The 17854-nt window shown below is 48.2% G+C and overlaps 2 protein-coding genes across 5 annotated transcripts in view; both read left to right on the forward strand.

Moving 5' to 3' along the window:
- Nucleotides 1-14829, forward strand: part of LOC127616310 (phosphatase and actin regulator 1-like) — a 48897-nt gene extending 34068 nt beyond the window's left edge. For 3 of the 4 annotated variants that reach the window (XM_052087829.1, XM_052087830.1, XM_052087828.1), the window contains exons 9-12: nucleotides 8194-8255; nucleotides 9605-9749; nucleotides 12789-12861; nucleotides 13062-14829. In XM_052087829.1, the coding sequence (XP_051943789.1) occupies nucleotides 8194-8255; nucleotides 9605-9749; nucleotides 12789-12861; nucleotides 13062-13077 (296 nt within the window). In that variant the 3' untranslated portion in view covers nucleotides 13078-14829. Of the gene's footprint in view, nucleotides 1-8193; nucleotides 8256-9604; nucleotides 9750-12788; nucleotides 12866-13061 lie in introns of those variants that run through there. The other variant, XM_052087831.1, reaches the window with a different exon arrangement.
- A 128-nt stretch (nucleotides 14830-14957) lies between these two features.
- Nucleotides 14958-17854, forward strand: part of phlpp1 (PH domain and leucine rich repeat protein phosphatase 1) — a 53659-nt gene continuing 50762 nt past the window's right edge. The window contains exon 1 of the mRNA XM_052087807.1: nucleotides 14958-17743. Coding sequence (XP_051943767.1) covers nucleotides 16228-17743 — 1516 coding nt within the window. The 5' untranslated portion in view covers nucleotides 14958-16227. The remainder of the gene's footprint in view (nucleotides 17744-17854) is intronic.

Consider the following 17854-nt stretch of genomic DNA (forward strand, 5'->3'; position numbering starts at 1 on the left):
GGATCCCGAGGCGTTCCCAGGCCAGCTGGGTGACATAGTCTCTCCAGCGTGTCCTGGGTCTTCCTCGGGGTCTCCTCCCGGTGGGACATGACCGGAACACCTCACCGGGGAGGCGCTCAGGAGGCATCCGAATCAGATGCCCAAGCCACCTCATCTGGCTCCTCTCGATGTGGAGCAGAAGCGGCTCGACTCTGAGCCCCTCCCGGATGACTGAGCTTCTAACCTTATCTCTAAGGGAGAGCCCGGACACCCTGCGAAGAAAACTCATTTCAGCCGCTTGTATCCGGGATCTCGTTCTTTCGGTCACGACCCATAGCTCGTGACCATAGGTGAGGGTTGGGACGTAGATCGACCGGTAAATTGAGAGCTTCGCCTTTTGGCTCAGCTCCTTCTTCACCACGACAGACCGATACAACGTCCGCATCACAGCAGACGCTGCACCGATCCGCCTGTCGATCTCCCGCTCCCTCCTACCCCCACTCGTGAACAAGACCCCAAGATACTTGAACTCCTCCACTTGGGGTAAGATCTCCTCCCCGACCCGGAGGGGGCACTCCACCCTTTTCCGACTGAGGACCATGGTTTCAGATTTGGAGGTGCTGATTTTCATCCCAACCGCTTCACACTCGGCTGCGAAACGCTCCAGTGAGAGTTGGAGAGCCCCGTTTGAAGGAGCCAACAGCACCACATCATCTGCAAAAAGCAGGGATGAAATACTGAGGCCCCCAAAACGGACCCCCTCAACGCTTCGGCTGCGCCTAGAAATTCTGTCCATAAAGGTTATGAACAGAATCGGCGACAAAGGGCAGCCTTGGCGGAGTCCTACCTCCACTGGAAACGATTCCGACTTACTGCCGGCAATGCGAACCAAACTCTGACATCGGTGGTATAGTGACCGAACAGCCCGTATCAGGGGGTTCGGTACCCCATACCCACGAAGCACCCCCCACAGAACTCCCCGAGGGACACGGTCAAACGCCTTCTCCAAGTCCACAAAACACATGTAGACTGGTTGGGCGAATTCCCACATACCCTCAAGGACCCTGCTAAGGGTGTAGAGCTGGTCCACTGTTCCACGGCCGGGACGAAAACCACACTGCTCCTCCTCAATCTGAGGCTCGACTTCCTGACGGACCCTCCTCTCCAGCACCCCTGAATAGACCTTACCAGGGAGGCTGAGGAGTGTGATCCCTCTGTAGTTGGAACACACCCTCCGGTCCCCCTTTGTAAAAAGAGGGACTACCACCCCGGTCTGCCAATCCAGAGGCACTCTCCCTGTTGTCCACGCGATGTTGCAGAGGCGTGTCAACCAGGACAGCCCCACAACATCCAGAGCCTTGAGGAACTCCGGGCGGATCTCATCCACCCCTGGGGCCTTGCCACCGAGGAGCTTTTTAACCACATCGGTGACTTCAACCACAGAGATAGGAGAGCCCACCTCAGAGCCCCCGGGCTCTGCTTCCTCCAAGGAAGGCGTGTTGGTGGAGTTGAGGAGGTCTTCGAAGTACTCTGCCCACCGGTTCACAACGTCCCGAGTCGAAGTCAGCAGCGCCCCATCCCCACTGTACACAGTGTTAGTGGTGCACTGCTTCCCCCTCCTGAGACGTCGGATGGTGGACCAGAATTTCCTCGAAGCCGTCCGGAAGTCGGCTTCCATGGCCTCACAGAACTCTTCCCATGCTCGGGTTTTTGCCTCGGCGACCACCGAAGCCGCGGCCCGCTTGGCCAATCGATACCCGTCAGCTGCCTCTGGGGTCCCACAGGCCATAAAGGCTCGATAGGACTCCTTCTTCAGCTTGACGGCATCCCTTACTGCTGGTGTCCACCAGCGAGTACGGGGGTTGCCGCCACGACAGGCACCAACCACCTTACGGCCACAACTCAGATTGGCCGCCTCAACAATAGAGGCACGGAACACGGTCCACTCGGGCTCAATGTCCCCCGCCTCCCCCGGAACATGGGAAAAGCTCTGTCGGAGGTGGGAGTTGAAACTCCTTCTGACAGGGGATTCCGCCAGACGCTCCCAACAAACCCTCACTATACGTTTGGGTCTGCCAGGACGGACCGGCATCTTCCCCCACCATCGGAGCCTACTCACCACCAGGTGGTGATCAGTTGACAGCTCCGCCCCTCTCTTCACCCGAGTGTCCAGAACATGCGGCCGCAAATCCGATGATACAACAACAAAGTCGATCATCGAACTGCGACCTAAGGTGTCCTGGTGCCAAGTGCACATATGGACACCCTTATGTTTGAACAAGGTGTTCGTTATGGACAATCCGTGACGAGCACAGAAGTCCAATAACAAAACACCACTCGGGTTCAGATCGGGGGGGCCGTTCCTCCCAATCACGCCCCTCCAGGTCTCACTGTCATTGCCCACGTGAGCATTGAAGTCCCCCAGCAGAACAAGGGAGTCCCCAGCAGGAGTACTCTCCAGCACACCCTCCAAGGACTCCAAAAAGGGTGGGTATGCTGAGCTGCTGTTTGGTGCATATGCACAAACAACAGTCAGGACCCGTCCCCCCACCCTCAGGCGGAGGGAGGCAACCCTCTCGTCTACCGGTGTGAACCCCAATGTACAGGCACTGAGCCGGGGGGCAATGAGTATGCCCACACCTGCTCTGCGCCTCTCACCGTGAGCAACTCCAGAGTGGAAGAGAGTCCAACCCCTCTCGAGAGAACTGGTACCAGAACCCAGGCTGTAAACTGAATAAATGTAAACTGAATTTGCAAATCATTGTATTCTGTTTATGTTTAACACAACGTCCCTACTTCATTGGAATTGGGTTTATAGTTGGTCACTTATAAATTACCGGTTGTATAAATACAAGGCAGACATCGAGCAAGACAGCAGCATTAAAACGCACCGCACTGTGGCAGAATAATAAGTGGTTCTCATCATCATATTGGTGCATTTCCGTGTGGCTTAAGTCCATATTTACTGAGTTGGATGGTAAAATGTATTGCCTATTTGTGTCACAAGCCTTCAATTTATTTCATCTCAGCCTGACGTTTCATGTTGCAAAAGGCAAGCGGGGTTCCCCGAGGAAGTAGACTCTGGCGAGATTGCTTTCTTAGCGTCATCGCACACCCAAGTTATATCTGAGAGGCGCAGCCCTTTTGCCTGGTACTCTGTGACTTTGACATCAAAGTGTGATTTACCGACATTCCTGTTCCACCCGGAGGCTCCGCCGACGAGACTACACGTGATAAAAAAAGTCAAAAGAATTTACGAACAACCCATCATGGCCTCCTCCATCACTCGCTCGTGTGCAGAATCAAATAAATCGCAGAGAAGCGCCTCGATGCCAGATCTTTGAGAGATTCATTTTAATTGCCACGGAATTTGCAGCATACTAGCAAGTACATTTGAACGTAATTGTAGGCCAAATGCTACAAACGTCTCATTTTCCCATAACGCCACACAGTGACTTAGGCAAGCGCGAGTCAAAAAAAGCTTTATTTTTTTAGCATTTGTCACACATTATACCACTAATTTAAAAAATTTAGTCAACATTGTTGATTTGTAATTATATGGTTTACATTACAATGCCACGAGGTATGCGCATGCAAAAGTAAATATCCCATAGCATTATGGGAACCAATGCCGAGCAGGAAAAAAAAATGCAATGCAGACCATGATAAATCAATGAAAAGAAAATACATAAAAACCAACATTGACTTACTTGACTTTCGAACGTATTTGTATATTTTCCATTTTGCATTGCTTCCATAATGCCACATTTGTGCATGCAAAAGTCAAAAAGCCGTGGCATTATTGGGGGAAAAATGCAGAAGATAAATAATACACTGCACACACAATAAAAACATACATTAAAATTCTGTCTAAACAATTATACATACTTAAAAAAAGTTTTTTCCAAGCATTTGCCTGACATTATACCAATACGTTCAGATTTAGAAACTTTTTTTTTTTTTTTTTTTACTCACATGTGCAAGTCACCCCTCCGTGAGTCGTCACCTTACCGTGGTGGAGGGGTTTGTGTGTCCCAATGATCCTAGAAGCTAAGTTGTCTGGGGCTTTATGCCCCTGGCAGGGTCACCCATGGCAAACAGGTTCTAGGTGAGGGGCCAGACAAAGCACGGCTCAAAGACCCCAATGATGATTACGATAAATGGATCTCGGTTTCCCTTGCCCGGACGCGGGTCACCGGGGCCCCCCTCTGGAGCCAGGCCTGGAGGTGGGGCTCGTTGGCAAGCGCCTGGTGGCCGGGCCTACACCCATGGGGCCCGGCCGGGCACAGCCCGAAGAGGCAACGTGGGTCCCCCTTCCCATGGGCTCACCACCCATGAGAGGGGCCAAAGGGGTCGGGTGCAATGTGAGCTGGGCGGCAGCCAAAGGCGGGGACCCTGGCGGTCCGATCCTTGGCTGCAGAAGCTAGCTCTTGGGACATGGAATGTCACCTCTCTGGCAGGGAAGGAGCCCGAGCTTGTGTGTGAGGCAGAGAATTTCCGACTGGATATAGTCGGACTTGCCTCCACACACAGCCTGGGTTCTGGTACCAGTTCTCTCGAGAGGGGTTGGACTCTCTTCCACTCTGGAGTTGCTCACGGTGAGAGGCGCAGAGCAGGTGTGGGCATACTCATTGCCCCCCGGCTCAGTGCCTGTACATTGGGGTTCACACCGGTAGACGAGAGGGTTGCCTCCCTCCGCCTTCGGGTGGGTGGACGGGTCCTGACTGTTGTTTGTGCATATGCACCAAACAGCAGCTCAGCATACCCACCCTTTTTGGAGTCCCTGGAGGGTGTGCTGGAGAGTACTCCTGCTGGGGACTCCCTTGTTCTGCTGGGGGACTTCAATGCTCACGTGGGCAATGACAGTGAGACCTGGAGGGGCGTGATTGGGAGGAACGGCCCCCCCGATCAGAACCCGAGTGGTGTTTTGTTATTGGACTTCTGTGCTCGTCACGGATTGTCCATAACGAACACCTTGTTCAAACATAAGAGTGTCCATATGTGCACTTGGCACCAGGACACCCTAGGCCGCAGTTCGATGATCGACTTTGTAGTTGTATCATCGGATTTGCGGCCGCATGTTCTGGACACTCGGGTGAAGAGAGGGGCGGAGCTGTCAACTGATCACCACCTGGTGGTGAGTAGGCTCCGATGGTGGGGGAAGATGCCGGTCCGTCCTGGCAGACCCAAACGTATTGTGAGGGTTTGTTGGGAGCGTCTGGCGGAATCCCCTGTCAGAAGGAGTTTCAACTCCCACCTCCGACAGAGCTTTTCCCATGTTCCGGGGGAGGCGGGGGACATTGAGCCCGAGTGGACCATGTTCCGTGCCTCTATTGTTGAGGCGGCCAATCTGAGTTGTGGCCGTAAGGTGGTTGGTGCCTGTCGTGGCGGCAACCCCCGTACTCGCTGGTGGACACCAGCAGTAAGGGATGCCGTCAAGCTGAAGAAGGAGTCCTATCGAGCCTTTATGGCCTGTGGGACCCCAGAGGCAGCTGATGGGTATCGATTGGCCAAGCGGGCCGCGGCTTCGGCGGTCGCCGAGGCAAAAACCCGAGCGTGGGAAGAGTTCGGTGAGGCCATGGAAGCCGACTTCCGGACGGCTTCGAGGAAATTCTGGTCCACCATCCGACGTCTCAGGAGGGGGAAGCAGTGCACCACTAACACTGTGTACAGTGGGGATGGGGCGCTGCTGACTTCGACTCGGGACGTTGTGAACCGGTGGGCAGAGTACTTCGAAGACCTCCTCAACTCCACCAACACGCCTTCCTTGGAGGAAGCAGAGCCTTGGGACTCTGAGGTGGGCTCTCCTATCTCTGTGGTTGAAGTCACTGATGTGGTTAAAAAGCTCCTCGGTGGCAAGGCCCCAGGGGTGGATGAGATCCGCCCGGAGTTCCTCAAGGCTCTGGATGTTGTGGGGCTGTCCTGGTTGACACGCCTCTGCAACATCGCGTGGACAACAGGGAGAGTGCCTCTGGATTGGCAGACCGGGGTGGTAGTCCCTCTTTTTAAAAAGGGGGACCGGAGGGTGTGTTCCAACTACAGAGGGATCACACTCCTCAGCCTCCCTGGTAAGGTCTATTCAGGGGTGCTGGAGAGGAGGGTCCGTCAGGAAGTCGAGCCTCAGATTGAGGAGGAGCAGTGTGGTTTTCGTCCCGGGCGTGGAACAGTGGACCAGCTCTACACCCTTAGCAGGGTCCTTGAGGGTATGTGGGAATTCGCCCAACCAGTCTACATGTGTTTTGTGGACTTGGAGAAGGCGTTTGACCGTGTCCCTCGGGGAGTTCTGTGGGGGGTGCTTCGTGGGTATGGGGTACCGAACCCCCTGATACGGGCTGTTCGGTCACTATACCACCGATGTCAGAGTTTGGTTCGCATTGCCGGCAGTAAGTCGGAATCGTTTCCAGTGGAGGTAGGACTCCGCCAAGGCTGCCCTTTGTCGCCGATTCTGTTCATAACCTTTATGGACAGAATTTCTAGGCGCAGCCGAAGCGTTGAGGGGGTCCGTTTTGGGGGCCTCAGTATTGCATCCCTGCTTTTTGCAGATGATGTGGTGCTGTTGGCTCCTTCAAACGGGGCTCTCCAACTCTCACTGGAGCGTTTCGCAGCCGAGTGTGAAGCGGTTGGGATGAAAATCAGCACCTCCAAATCTGAAACCATGGTCCTCAGTCGGAAAAGGGTGGAATGCCCCCTCCGGGTCGGGGAGGAGATCTTACCCCAAGTGGAGGAGTTCAAGTATCTTGGGGTCTTGTTCACGAGTGGGGGTAGGAGGGAGCGGGAGATCGACAGGCGGATCGGTGCAGCGTCTGCTGTGATGCGGACGTTGTATCGGTCTGTCGTGGTGAAGAAGGAGCTGAGCCAAAAGGCGAAGCTCTCAATTTACCGGTCGATCTACGTCCCAACCCTCACCTATGGTCACGAGCTATGGGTCGTGACCGAAAGAACGAGATCCCGGATACAAGCGGCTGAAATGAGTTTTCTCCGCAGGGTGTCCGGGCTCTCCCTTAGAGATAAGGTTAGAAGTTCGGTCATCCGGGAGGGGCTCAGAGTCGAGCCGCTTCTCCTCCACATCGAGAGGAGCCAGATGAGGTGGCTTGGGCATCTGATTCGGATGCCTCCTGAGCGCCTCCCCGGTGAGGTGTTCCGGTCATGTCCCACCGGGAGGAGACCCCGAGGAAGACCCAGGACACGCTGGAGAGACTATGTCACCCAGCTTGCCTGGGAACGACTCGGGATCCCCCGGGGAGAGCTGGAAGAAGTAGCTAGGGAGAGGGAAGTCTGGGCTTCCCTGCTAAAGCTGTTGCCCCCGCGACCCGGCCCCGGATAAGCGGTAGATGATGGATGGATGGATGGATGTGCAAGTCAGTATGACATTGTCCATCACTCCATGGTATTGTGGGAAAATGTTATATTTGTAGCATTTACCCTACAAGTACATTCAACATTGTGAGAACATTTCAACATTTGCGAACATGTTCGAACGTACTTGTGGGAATGTGTATTTTCTTGTCAGAATATTTTTGCTCCATGCTTCCGCAAGATCCTACTATGAAGAATTGATCCAATGTTAACTTGATAATAGTTGGTCTGGTAACATTTATTGAGCAGTGTTATACATGTTTTTTCACATGTTACAGTGGCAGTCTAAGTACAAAAAGCGCAAAAGCAACTTTAAGGATTTTGCAATGTGGCCTGTAGGAAAGTAGCAAACTTTGTACAAAAAAATAAATAAATTACATTGTGTATTCATGTCTGGCATTATTTCAAAAAAGACTATTAAGAATGGATGATCAAATTTCTTACAAGAGCATCTTTAACATAATATGTGTTATGGCAGATTTTGCACATGTATTCAGGTACCGTACCCTATCTCAAAAGAAAGGGAAAATGCTAACATCACAAAATGGCAAGCTTGGCCACTTATTAACATGTGCATTTTAATGAGATGGGACTTCTATTTTAATCCAGTTGGCTAATCAATGCAATCATGAGCACGCACCAAAGGGAAAAGTTGGGAGAGCGAAGCTATCGCGCTCCCCTGACACGCATCGCTAATGCTATTAAACAGCCAATGAATGATAAATGCTATTTGGGGTTACACAAGCATATTCACTTTAGTTGAACATTGCTGTCTAATTGGCCACATTAGGCAGAGCGCATGTTTGCTTTCCTCGTTCATAATTGCATGACTGCAGTAACACTCTTCTTTCTGCGCAGCTCGGAACGAGCAAGAAGAAATCGAGGAGAAGTGCGAGATCAAGCGGCGGCTGACTCGAAAGGTGAGTTGAAACAACACGACGAATGGTAGGCGGGCCATTGTTATGTGTTCCCTCCTGGCTGACGTCCGTCCTTGTTGCCCTTGGCCCCGGCAGCATGTCGGCTGCCAAAACCCTCGTACCCCGTTGAGAGGTGTTGAGCGTGCTCCTGTCGTTTTCAATTAAGCAACTCTTCTTGCAACCCTGCAGGCATCCTGCTCTTGACAAAAGAAAAAAAATTGCTATGATCCTACATCTGCTGCGCTGTATATATCTTGTTAATACAGTGGGACTGACAAAATCAAGCTCCCCGAAAAGTGGTAGTATCATTTGGTTTTAGATGCAGAATATATTTGGACTATATTCTGCAAAGTTAAAAGCATATGAGGCGAGACTTCAGCTCAGTGAACATCTTAAGCAGTGGTGCGCCAAAGTACATAAAATCTGCTCCGTTCTTTAATCTGGCCCAGCATCCATTTACATTAGTATCAACAGTCCAGGAATATTTTTTGCATTACCGATAATCCCCCCGACCCCAGTTTATTTTTTAATCATTCATCTAATTAGTTAATTTGGTTAATCAATTTATTATAAATAATAAAATAAACATGAGTAAAATAAATAATTTGATCCCTAGACTATGTCAAACTTTTTTTGATTGCTGAATCAAAATACAATTATTTGCAATAATCTTCTGCAATTCTCTCTATATGTACGACTGCGAAAAAGCCCAAATAAATGTTGCGCCACCCAAGAGGTTTGTATCATTGCCTATGGATTTCATGTGCACTACTTTGATATTAGACAGGACTTTGTCGCCTTCTAGTGGAATTTCAGAAGGAACAAAATAGGCGAGGTTTTCAGCAAATAACGGGAGATGGATGGTTTCAGGAAGAATTGCGAATAGACACGTTGACATTGGAATAAAGGGTTTTTCCTTCTCAAAGATCTCACTTCAATGAGACATGCCTTAAACGCCTTGCTTCGCATAGGCACCTGCTGTTAGAAATTAAATGCCTTCTTAAATAAATGCCTGGCTTCAAATGGATTCCTGTTACTCTCTGCAGGTAAATAATCTCATGCCTCCTCAAACACCTTCCGTCAAATAGACTCTGATGAGCTGCAATTAAGTTTGGAAATATCTCTTCAAAGAAGCATCTGACTTCAAATGGACTCCCATCTAAATTCCTCACCAAACACCTTACTTGAAATAGACAGCTGGTAATTTGCAAATTCCATATAGTCCCGCCTTTAGACATTTGACGACACAAAATGGTTGCTGCATTAGGGTTTCACACCACAATAATCAACACTGTTAAAACTCTTACAGCGTGACTGTCGACACACTTTTGATACAGCTTTTGTTGTTCTAGCTGAGCCAGAGGCCCACCGTGGAGGAGCTGAGGCAGGCCAAAATCCTCATCCGATTCAGTGACTATGTGGAGGTCTCAGACGCCCAGGACTACGACCGGCGGGCAGATAAACCGTGGACCCGGCTTACCGCAGCTGACAAGGCCAGTAGTGCTTCCTGCTTAATTAGATATATTCTGCATGTTTTCTCACAGTTTAAAACAAATTCAAGGCTCCAAATATTTAACATTTTCTTCCGTTTTTCTAATTGGGGACTTTATTTGAAGAGCAATATTATAATTATAAGGAACAATTTTGTGTTTGAAAAAAAAAAATTGTGGGGTAATCCCAGGGACCTGAAGCCAAGGTTTTATTAAACGGTAAAGACTATATATGTATATAATGAATTACCAGAATTTCATTTTATACTATCAGCTGTTTTTATTTCTGAAATACACAAATAGCAGCAAAATGTATTTTCTTGTCCAGAAACATTTTTCACTGAGCTGTGAAGGTTTGCAAGTGCATGCACATGTCGCGAATGTTGTTGGGTTTTTTTTCATCAGGGTTGAAGATCGCAAATACGTTCAACAACAATTTTATTTGGTGCACAAAAATGTTCAACATGTTCAAAATTTGATGGTGACAAGAAAAAATATTCGCAACTATTCAAAAAACTGTTAGTAAATACCTGGCAAATGCCTTTGCAACTCTTTCCAACATTGAATGAACCTTGACCCCAAAAAGACAAACAAAACAAAAAAAAAACCTTTACCCACACACTTCCTAACCTTTGCCGCTGAGTGAGACACGGGCTTTTGCAAAACCTGAATTGAAACCTAAAAAAAGAATTAATAAAAATGGATGATCCACTGTTACGGAATTGTGAGGTCACTTATTGTGCAGACCCCAAAAGTCGATCAAAACTCTGGACTGTATTGTGAAAACAAAGAAATAACATTCCTGGTATCTAAATATACTCTGGGTGGCCCTTTGGTCCAGTGGTTAGCGCGTCGACCTCACAGTGCAGAGGTACCAGGTTCAATTCCAGCTGCGGGCTCACTGTGTGGAGTTTGCATGTTCTCCCCGGGCCTGCGTGGGTTTTTTCCGGGTACTCTGGTTTCCTCCCACGTTCCTGGGCGGTTCAATTATCAGGAAAACTTAAGTCTGTGATTCTTAGTTTTGCTATTCAACGTCAGAGCTACTACCTCGTTATGTCCGTAACACTAAATGTTAATTAACCTTTCAGGGACAGTGGTTACAACAGTGTACAGCTTGTCGTGTTATCAGGTTACAAGGTGCATGAAAGGGTTAAAAAAATACAAATATTTTGGGTGACATTTCTCAAGCAGATTGAAAAAGAGCAGCTGTGGCTCTAGTGACGTAATGCGTCACTGCTTTCTCATAGGCAACGCAAGTTAGCAGGCGAATCCAACGCTAGCTGGAAACTAACATCTTGAGTCTAATTGCAGTCGTTGCTTGCTTTTCACAACACTGGTGAGGAAAAAGGGCAGCGATACAAAGTGAAGCTTCATCGTCAGGTTATGTCCAATAATTTGGAGACAACAACTGTGTGTTAACGACAACTACCCGGTATTCATTTTCAGATGCAGGCAGAGGGACGCAGCGAAAGGCCGCTGCGTCCCTCGCCTTTCACTATTTTTTCCTTTTCCATCCTCTTTTCCTTGTCTTGTGAGCATGCAAGATCACACCTGAGGACCACTCGTGGAAATCACGGGGGCACTGACTGTTTTGATTACGCAATAGCTCCCCTTACGTAAGGGACTAATCGGACAAGCGGCGCCGCGAGACGGCGAGCTGCCGACATGTCTACTTTCCGCTTCCAACATCAAAGGCGCATTTTAATATTTTGCCTTCCACTTTAAGGAACTCTCTGCTTCATAAAAAGAGATAATGTTATTCTTTTGGCCTGAAATTTGATGACTGTTTCTAAAGTGACCCAAATTATACAAAAATGAAAATGTGTACACTGTCTCTCTCACATGGTCACATTTGTCCCATGTCTAATAAATTGGCATTTACAATTCCTGTACCAGTGTGTTCAAGAAAGTAAAATGGTGGTAATTGAGGGTTTTTTTAAGTTTTTTTAAAATGAAACAAACTACATTCCATGTATAATTCATGTGCCTGCGTGTTTATTGGACATCCGTAACAGTGTTCAAGGGCCAGTTTGATGCAGCCCTGAGAAAGATCTATGTTTACACCACATTTTCACAGGTTCAAAAAAACATTCACCCCTTGGGTTTTGGAGGGTTAAACAATGCAATACTACAATAAAGCAGGTAAATCATAAATTTACGGTGGCGCGTGATTACGTCACCGGACGTTGTTAGCTCTCAGCAGTCTGCAATTGCAGCTTGTGATAAGAGCTGTTGCGCTCTATCTTTTATCGTCATTATTCTCATTCAGAGTTTGCTTCGTGTACAATTCACAGAGGGCACGAGCAAAGAATAGGAATCTAGGAGGGCCCAGGGAAGCACTTTAAAACAGTACGTGTGAGCTACGATAGTTAACAGGCTGCAAAAGTGCGTCGCATGCCTCAGTTTCAGGCTGTTTCTCATCAGGGCGTGTGTGTGTGTGTGTGTGTGTGCACGCGCGTGCCGGTAAGGGTAGATCCCGGGAGGTTAGTTGATCGAAAAGTAGATCTTCGATCCAAAAAGTTTGCGCACCCCTGCTCCAAGTCATACAAAGTATATTGCGTAAAAGGTGTGTGTGTATACAGTCAATGTTGTGTAATAATGTTCACTAATTGAATTGAATCACCATCAAGCGTATTACGTGTGATTTTAAATCCACACGCAAAAACCATATATTAACGTCACTCACATTTTCCAGAAATGACGCTGAATTAATCAGATAAATAGTCTTTTTGCATTACAGTGCCCCCTGCCGAAAGACATCGTGCACTGCGGTCTTGAAGAAAAAAACCCTGCTTTTTCTTAGCCTTTTACGCAACTTGGCTTTACATAAGTGCCAAATTTCACCTGATTTCAAGATTGAAAGTATTAAATAAATTGTGATTGCATATCTGTGACCTAAAATGTGCAGTGTGAAAATCCAACCTGACTGGTGTGCTTTTATCTTACAGTTTCTCTTTCAGTGTACTTACTCGACATTTGCAAGAAAACAAGAAAAGCTTTGCCGCCGGGTATTCATTCTCCGTTATTGTTTTTCTTATCCAGGCAGCTATTCGAAAAGAGCTCAACGACTTCAAGAGCACTGAGATGGAAGTCCATGAGTCGAGTCGTCATTTAACCAGGTAAAGTGACGCCTCTCTCTAGTGAAGTAACTAAATGCCTTGTCAAATAACCACCTGGTATTGATCATCACTTAAGTAACTGGCTGCAGTACGTGAACACATGTTGGATTTACATGCAGCATGCATTGGTCAGAGATGCAAAGCTCCCAGCGTGATGAAATGTGTTGAAATCTTTTTTTTTATTATTATTTCTTTCACAGGTTTCACCGACCATAGACCATTGCTGTGTCAAGCAGTACTGCAGGGGTAGAACCTTAAGTGCTGGACAGTCAAACGGTGCCCATTTTTGTCAATAAGGCCATGTCTTTTCAACATTTTTTCCCCCTCCTCCAAGGCCACAGACAAAACTGCGTCAGTACTTACACCTGCCAGTTAGCCCACCCGCTGTAGTAGCACATCAGTTCAGTCACCACCCGCCCCCCGAGGCCGCCCTTTGTTCCATTTTGTGGAATTAGCTGAGTGAATCGTCTCTATGCTGAGCTCTCAGGCAGGTGCTCAGTTGTGTTTGCCGGCGTCAGACGGTGACGGAACATTACAGTCACCAGCAGACTTGTCACAATGCTTCTTCTTAATGATGATGTCGTCCCCCACGGAGCAGCTATGTAAGAGGATACACCTTCGCTGGAGGGGAGGGGGGGGGGGGGTTATCCATCTTTTATAGCATTGGCGGGGAGGAGTGTCATGTCACAGTGTGCAATATATGATTTAGTTCCAAGGCTGTTGGGCCCTCTAGAGTTCAATCCGCAGTTCTGTTCTTCCCATGTACTGTCCTGTAATGTACCGAACAATGTTGTCATCTAAGTCGCTGACTGTGAATCCCGGGGAGGAAACTCTCTCCAAATGTACATTTTTGTTTATATTGAAGAAGTCACGAAACCAAGTTCCTTCACTCAAGTCAGAATTGTGTACATTTTATGTAAAAAAAAATGCATCTGACAGATGTGCGTATGTTTTATATTTCTTTTTTTATATTTTTGGGGGGTGGCCGGGCGGGGTTGAGGCCTAAATGTACATGTACTTGCTCTTTCGGTGGAAGTATTTTGGAATTATTACCAAGGGCAAAAGTCATTGTAGTGTATTTTTTTTTAAATATCAGTATTTATCCCTCATAACCTGCATTTTATTGTACACTTTTTTTTTACAAGCAATAGTCTTTGCTCATAAAGGGTTGAACATCACGCCACCCTTTCATTTTTGTGCTCTATACAGTTAATGCATTAGTATTAAATTAAGTGGACTATATCAGGATGAAGTTTCCTGCTGTCAATGCCGCTGAGCCAATTGGATATCTGCCCCACTCTAAATTGAACATGGTAACACTTTTGCAAGAAGTGGATTTTAATGGACTGATTTTGAACTTGCTCTAAATCTCCACAACTCAAGTCAGTTGCACCGTCACTCATAAGCTTTACAGACACGTAAGGTTGTCTTTTCTTCTGTATTACATTTCATTAAGATGTGAATTGTGTGCCAGGTGCGGGAAATATAGTACTGTACGTCTTCTCCCTTGGAGAATGATTTCAAGCTGTGTCGTTTGCATGGGTGTTGTATTCATTTGGAGCACAGTTCGGTTTACATTATAAAAGTTTCACCTGGTCGGCTCGCCTCACTGGTGTTGTAAATGCGGGCATTTTTACCGCCATGATATTTTTTTATAAGTAATTAATTTCCACACAATAGGAATGATTTTCACACTTTAGTTGATTGTCCACATGACAATCAAGGAAACAAGCTGCCAAGACGTGCATGAGGATTTCCATTTAGCCAAATTTGAAGGGGGGGAAAAAAGAAAAAAGGGAAAATGAACTCAGCAATAACACTTTGGCTCTCCTGTGGAAATTTGGAACAGCTTTTCGAATAGATTTCCAAGTGTTTTTTTTTAACCCCCCCCCCCACACACACACTTTTGGAATACTGAATGCCATGTAAAGGATACATAATGCCAATTAAAATCCAATTTCTGAATGCCTTTCCGCAGTGTGCAGTTTTTCCATTACAGAGATAACAAATTCTTACCAATCTATTTTAAGTGAGGTACAAATATACAACAATGGGGCCAAATTTTTGCAGATTTATGACCGATTCTTGGATATCGGAAAGATTATCCTGTAATGTGGTGTAGCCAAGCATTCACACTAACATTTGCAATGTAAATATTTTCATTTTTGTAAAAAAACTTAACAGATATTCAGAGTATTCTTTTTTTCTCCAACTCCATACTTGGCATTAGCTGGATAGTTGTTTACCAAAACATTTGTTTGCCACAATTTTCTATGTATTGCTAAAATATTTACACGGGTGGTGCAATAGTAGGGGTCCATGTGAGTATGAAATGCGCTATATACTGTTTTGCCTTACAGTACTAATAAACGAAATTGCCTGCAACACACCACACAGCTATTCAAAACTAATCAGTCAGATAAAAAAACGCAATTTCACAAACCTCATAAATCCTTTTTCTTATTCGTGCAACTTTTCCTGCTATTTGCAGTACACCCTCCTCGCCTATGGGGTCGCCGTGGGCCGCAGATAGGAATTTAAGTTCGCTTTTTGTCCTCTAGAGGGCGGGAAATGCCATCAAATTGGCACAGCCGGTGATGTGAAATGGCGTCCCGATCGAAACTTATTCGCTTCGACACTTTACAGAAATGCTGTCAAGCTTTCATTCATAAACCTCTGCGGATTTTACAACTTTATCAGCGGATACTAAAATAGGGCCGTCGTCTCTTCAACGTCACTGATGTTCAACAGATTAACAGTCGTGAAGTATGTACGTAGCTATAGGGGGCTAAGCCAAACCAACGGTTGGCATCAACCGATGCTTTTTCCGCTAGCAGCCGCACGTGACCTAAAGCCGAGATCATGGGAGATGTAGTTTTCAAGACCTTTCTCCCAATCCGGCCACAAAGGGAACACGAGCCGGTGCATTACAAATACCACAGTGCACCGCGTTGTTGTTGTGTCGCGGCGCCATCTTGACTCCTCCTCATGAATATAAATCAGAAGGTATTTGCGTAGGAGGTCGGCCGACGTTCATTGCATATTCGAGCAGTGCATTTTCGTCCAAGCGGGTCGCGCAGTCACGTCTCCGCCCTGAAATGTCCCTACGCGCGCCCTGCCTCCTCTTTCTCATCGACTTTAATCGGTAAAATGTTCCCTCGGAGCGACGGAGGAGACAGCGACAGGAGAAAACAAAAAGGCGGGGAGTGAATGACTCCTAACGGAACAAGTGACCGACGGCGCCCGTTTGGTGTGTCTTCACCACGGTGGGAACGTACTCTGGCTTTTAAATGCAGAAGCGGTCGACGGAACCAAGTGCGCACCGTCATTTAGTCTGAGGCGGGGGGTGATTTCTTACTGGCGGCAATGGAGACCGAGCAGGCTGCATCTGAGGATGGAAACAAGTTAACGAAGAAGCCCAGTGGAGTGTCCAGCGGCTGGCGGACTCCAGCGGACGGCGGCGGCGGGCATCTGTCTCCTTCCTCCATAGACGCAAAGAACGGCAATGGTGTTCCCCACGCGAGCCGAACTGCGGCGTTGAACGGCCGAGTCTTATCCGGTAACTCCGGCTCCCTGCTGCTAAGACGCAGGCGATTGAAGCGGAATCTCAGCGCCGCTCCGGCCGCGTCCGGAACCACCGCTGCCTCCTCCTCCTCGGCTGTCACGGCCGCCTGCAAAATGAGTTCGGCCCTGTCCTCTGCGTCTCTGCACACCCGGAGTCTGGATCGCAAGACCCTGCTCAAGCACCGGCAGAACATGCAGCTGCAGCCCACCGACCGCGAGTGGGTGAGAACCGACCTCCACCGAGGCTCCATCCACATTTACGACAGACTAACGTCCTCGTCTCCCAGGCCGGTCCTCTGCACCGTAGACACCACGGCCGGGGAGGTCGCAATACGCCTCAGCAAACTCTGCGGCAAGTCCAGCTCTGTCATGCGCGTTATTAGCAAAGACAATCCTAAGATGGACCAAAACGGCAATTGCAGTGCCAAGTATGAGTATAACTACAATCTGTGCAAGGTCAACGAAGACCCCGTTATCAAATATGATCACTTATCTGACCTGGAAACATCACATTTAGGAGGTCACCCCGGTGACAATTTGAGACTGCTGCTCATGGCCAATGCAGATGAGAGGCAACAGGATGGAAAACTGTTCAGCCCTGAGTCAGTGTCCCAAGACAACATAACATGCTCTCTTTCAGACTTAAACTTAAACTCCAACATGGATACGCCTAATGATGATGACTCAGAGCACAGGAATGGCACTGACAGCTACGGACTCAATTCTGGCTCTGATGTGGAGAGCAGCGCTTTTGACGACCTGAGCTCCGGGGCCCGGCTCAGCGAGCACAGGGATTCCCTGAGCGACGACATGATTCTCGGCACGGATGCGTCTATCCTGAGCCCTTCGTTTGACAGCGCCACGGAGGGCCACGATGTGTACGGCAGCTCTTCAGATGAGCTCGAGCTGGACTGCCCTGCATCCAGCTCCAGCCTGGATCCCATCTCCAACGGTGTCAGCTACAAGCAGTGCAGCAATGTCTGTCTTAACGATGTGGCCAACGGCCTGCCCACGAGCAGCAGTGCTGGCTCCTTGTCCAGAAATAGCTCCACAGGTAACACACCTGACATCCAGGACCCAGACTGCAATGCTGGCAAATCAGTGCTGACCCCTGGCCACAGCGGAGGCTCCTCAGAGGAATCCAGCCCTATGCTGTATGTTCAGCTGCACGGCGAAGCAGTCAGGAGGCTTAGCCCAGATGAGAGGCCCCTGCAGATCCAGAATGACTTTCTCTTTAAGCTTGGATTTAAGGACCCTTGGAGAGTTCAAGAGGAAGGGCTTAACACAGAAATCGGCTCCCTGCTACGTTTCTACGCAGGTATGTTATTTTTCATTTGTTGAATGTTGTTGCAGCAGTGCTGCGTTGTGTGAGCCTCGAGGATGCTGGTGTGTTCCCCCCGTGCTTGTGTGAGCCTCAAGGATGTTGACG

The sequence above is a fragment of the Hippocampus zosterae genome, chromosome 15 (assembly GCF_025434085.1).
Source record: "Hippocampus zosterae strain Florida chromosome 15, ASM2543408v3, whole genome shotgun sequence".
In the NCBI taxonomy this organism is placed as follows: Eukaryota; Metazoa; Chordata; class Actinopteri; order Syngnathiformes; family Syngnathidae; genus Hippocampus; species Hippocampus zosterae.